Raw genomic sequence first — 2220 nt, forward strand, 5'->3', positions numbered from 1 at the left:
AAATACATATACAATATATTTTCACATACTATACACACACACATACACACACAAACGCAAATTCATCGAAACACACTCGCACACACACACATAATCAGAGAAAAAGCGAAAGGAGAAAGATGTGTGTGTATATAAACATTTCTGTGAAGTTATGCAGCATATGGTTTGTGTTTGTTATTTAATATCAACAATATTCTGTTAACCCCTAAACCACTCACTCAACCTCTTTCAACTGTTATTATCCCCAACTTGATTTCCTCTCTTGTCTCTTTAATCAAATACACATGTACGGTAGCAATACTTCCTTTTCCCTTTTCCATTTCGGACCCTCCTCAGCCATTTTTTCCCAATTAAGAACGAGGGCAAAGGTCATTGTCGTAGCCAGGACTTTTGCACAGATTGTGTATCGGGAGACCTGGGATACGGTTTACACGCAAAAGACGCGTTTTGGAAATAAAGTCTTAAGGAACTGGGTCTATGCTAAGTTCTGGTTCCAGCTTTTGTTAAAAACAAACGTACGCACACGCACGCATGTATACGCATGCGCGCACACATTGACACACACAAAATCATGTGTGTGTGTGTGTTTGTGTGTGTGTGAACGTATGTACTTTTAATGCATCTTCGCGCCCTAGCATCGTACCAGTTAATGAATGAAACTAGTGTGTGTGAGTGTTTGCGTGTGTGTATGTGTGTGTGCATGTGTGTGTATATAGATAGATAGATAGATAGATAGATAGATAGATAGATAGATAGATAGATAGATAGATAGATAGATAGATAGATATGTATATAGTCAATCCAAACATGAACAAGCAAGAAAAAACAACAACGCGAGGACGTGGAATAAGCACAGTGTTATTGGAGGCTCAGGAAAGGAAAGAAAAGAAAGGATTTAACGTTTCGATCGGAGCTCTTCATCAGAAATATAGAAAAAGTCCAAGGAAGAGAAGACGGAGAAAGAAAATCGCCAACGATACACACGCGGTCACATATTGAAAATGTATATACATATATATGTATACGCATACACACAAACACGCGCACACACACACACACAGACACATATACGCACACACGTAGCTCCAGATTCGATATTATTCAATATATATAGGAATAAAACGCACACTTTGATAAACGTACGACTGTACCTTCTAACTACAAGCGCAGTGTGTGTATGTGGGGGGTATTGCGCGTGCGCGTGGATGCATTACCTCAAGAACGAGGCTGGAGATACTTACATATATCTGGTCCATCGATAATCTGCAGGTAATTGTAGGCACATCGAGTGTTTTCTTCAAGATCGAAATCCAAGAATTCCAGTTTGATTCTCTTTCCAATTGGAGCCTGGAGAAATAAAAGGAGAAAGCTTGAAGAAAATGAAATAATATGATCAATTTGAATAATATTGTTTTTAGAAAGGCGGCGAACATAGAGGGGACAAACAAGGACAGACAAAGGGATTAAGCCGATTACATCGACCCCAGTGCGTAACTGATATTTAATTTATCGCCCCACCGAAAGGATTAAAGGCAAAGTCGACCTCGGCGGAATTTGAACTCAGAACGTAACGTCAGACGAAATACCGTTAAGCATTTCGCCCGGCGTGCTAACGTTTCTGCCAGCTCGCCGCCACGCAGTTTCTGTCCATCAAATTCATTCATACGGTCAAACTTATGGGAGATGCTTGCCCAAGGTGCCGCGTAATGGGATTGAATCCGAAATCCCGTGGTTGCAAAGCCAGTTTCTTAACCACACATTCATGCCTATTGGTTAGGAACTGTTGCATTAAGAGATCTGAAAAACACCCAACCAATCTGAAACTTCGCTTGTTTTATAATATGTATATATATATATTATATATACTCTCATATTAACCTTTATATGGTAAAAGCAGTCACCCGAAAATTGGTGTTGTCTTGGGTAGCCAGGACTGGTCAAAAAGCCAGGACCATCAATTCGAGTTTGGTTGCACCAATCCACTGGACCAGAGCCTGAAAAATAGTTGAATGTAAAAGAAAAGGACAATAAGGAAAAAAATCTGATGAGCAGTAAAGCGAATAAATATACATACATATATAATATACACACTCGCGCGCGCATACATGCATACATACATACATACATACATACATACATACATACATACACACACACACACAAACACACACACACACACACACACACACACACATATATATATATATATATATATATATA

The 2220-nt window shown here is 39.2% G+C and overlaps 1 protein-coding gene across 1 annotated transcript in view; it reads right to left on the bottom strand.

Annotated features, from left to right (window-relative positions):
* The window catches only part of LOC106884373 (tolloid-like protein 2), a 109836-nt gene that overhangs the window by 6972 nt on the left and 100644 nt on the right, over nt 1-2220 (bottom strand). The window contains exons 4-5 of the mRNA XM_052966704.1: nt 1879-1994; nt 1242-1347 (exon numbers count right to left, since the gene is read on the bottom strand). Of these exons, the coding sequence (XP_052822664.1) occupies nt 1242-1347; nt 1879-1994 (222 nt within the window). The remainder of the gene's footprint in view (nt 1-1241; nt 1348-1878; nt 1995-2220) is intronic.

Source organism: Octopus bimaculoides, chromosome 3 (genome assembly GCF_001194135.2).
Source record: "Octopus bimaculoides isolate UCB-OBI-ISO-001 chromosome 3, ASM119413v2, whole genome shotgun sequence".
In the NCBI taxonomy this organism is placed as follows: Eukaryota; Metazoa; Mollusca; class Cephalopoda; order Octopoda; family Octopodidae; genus Octopus; species Octopus bimaculoides.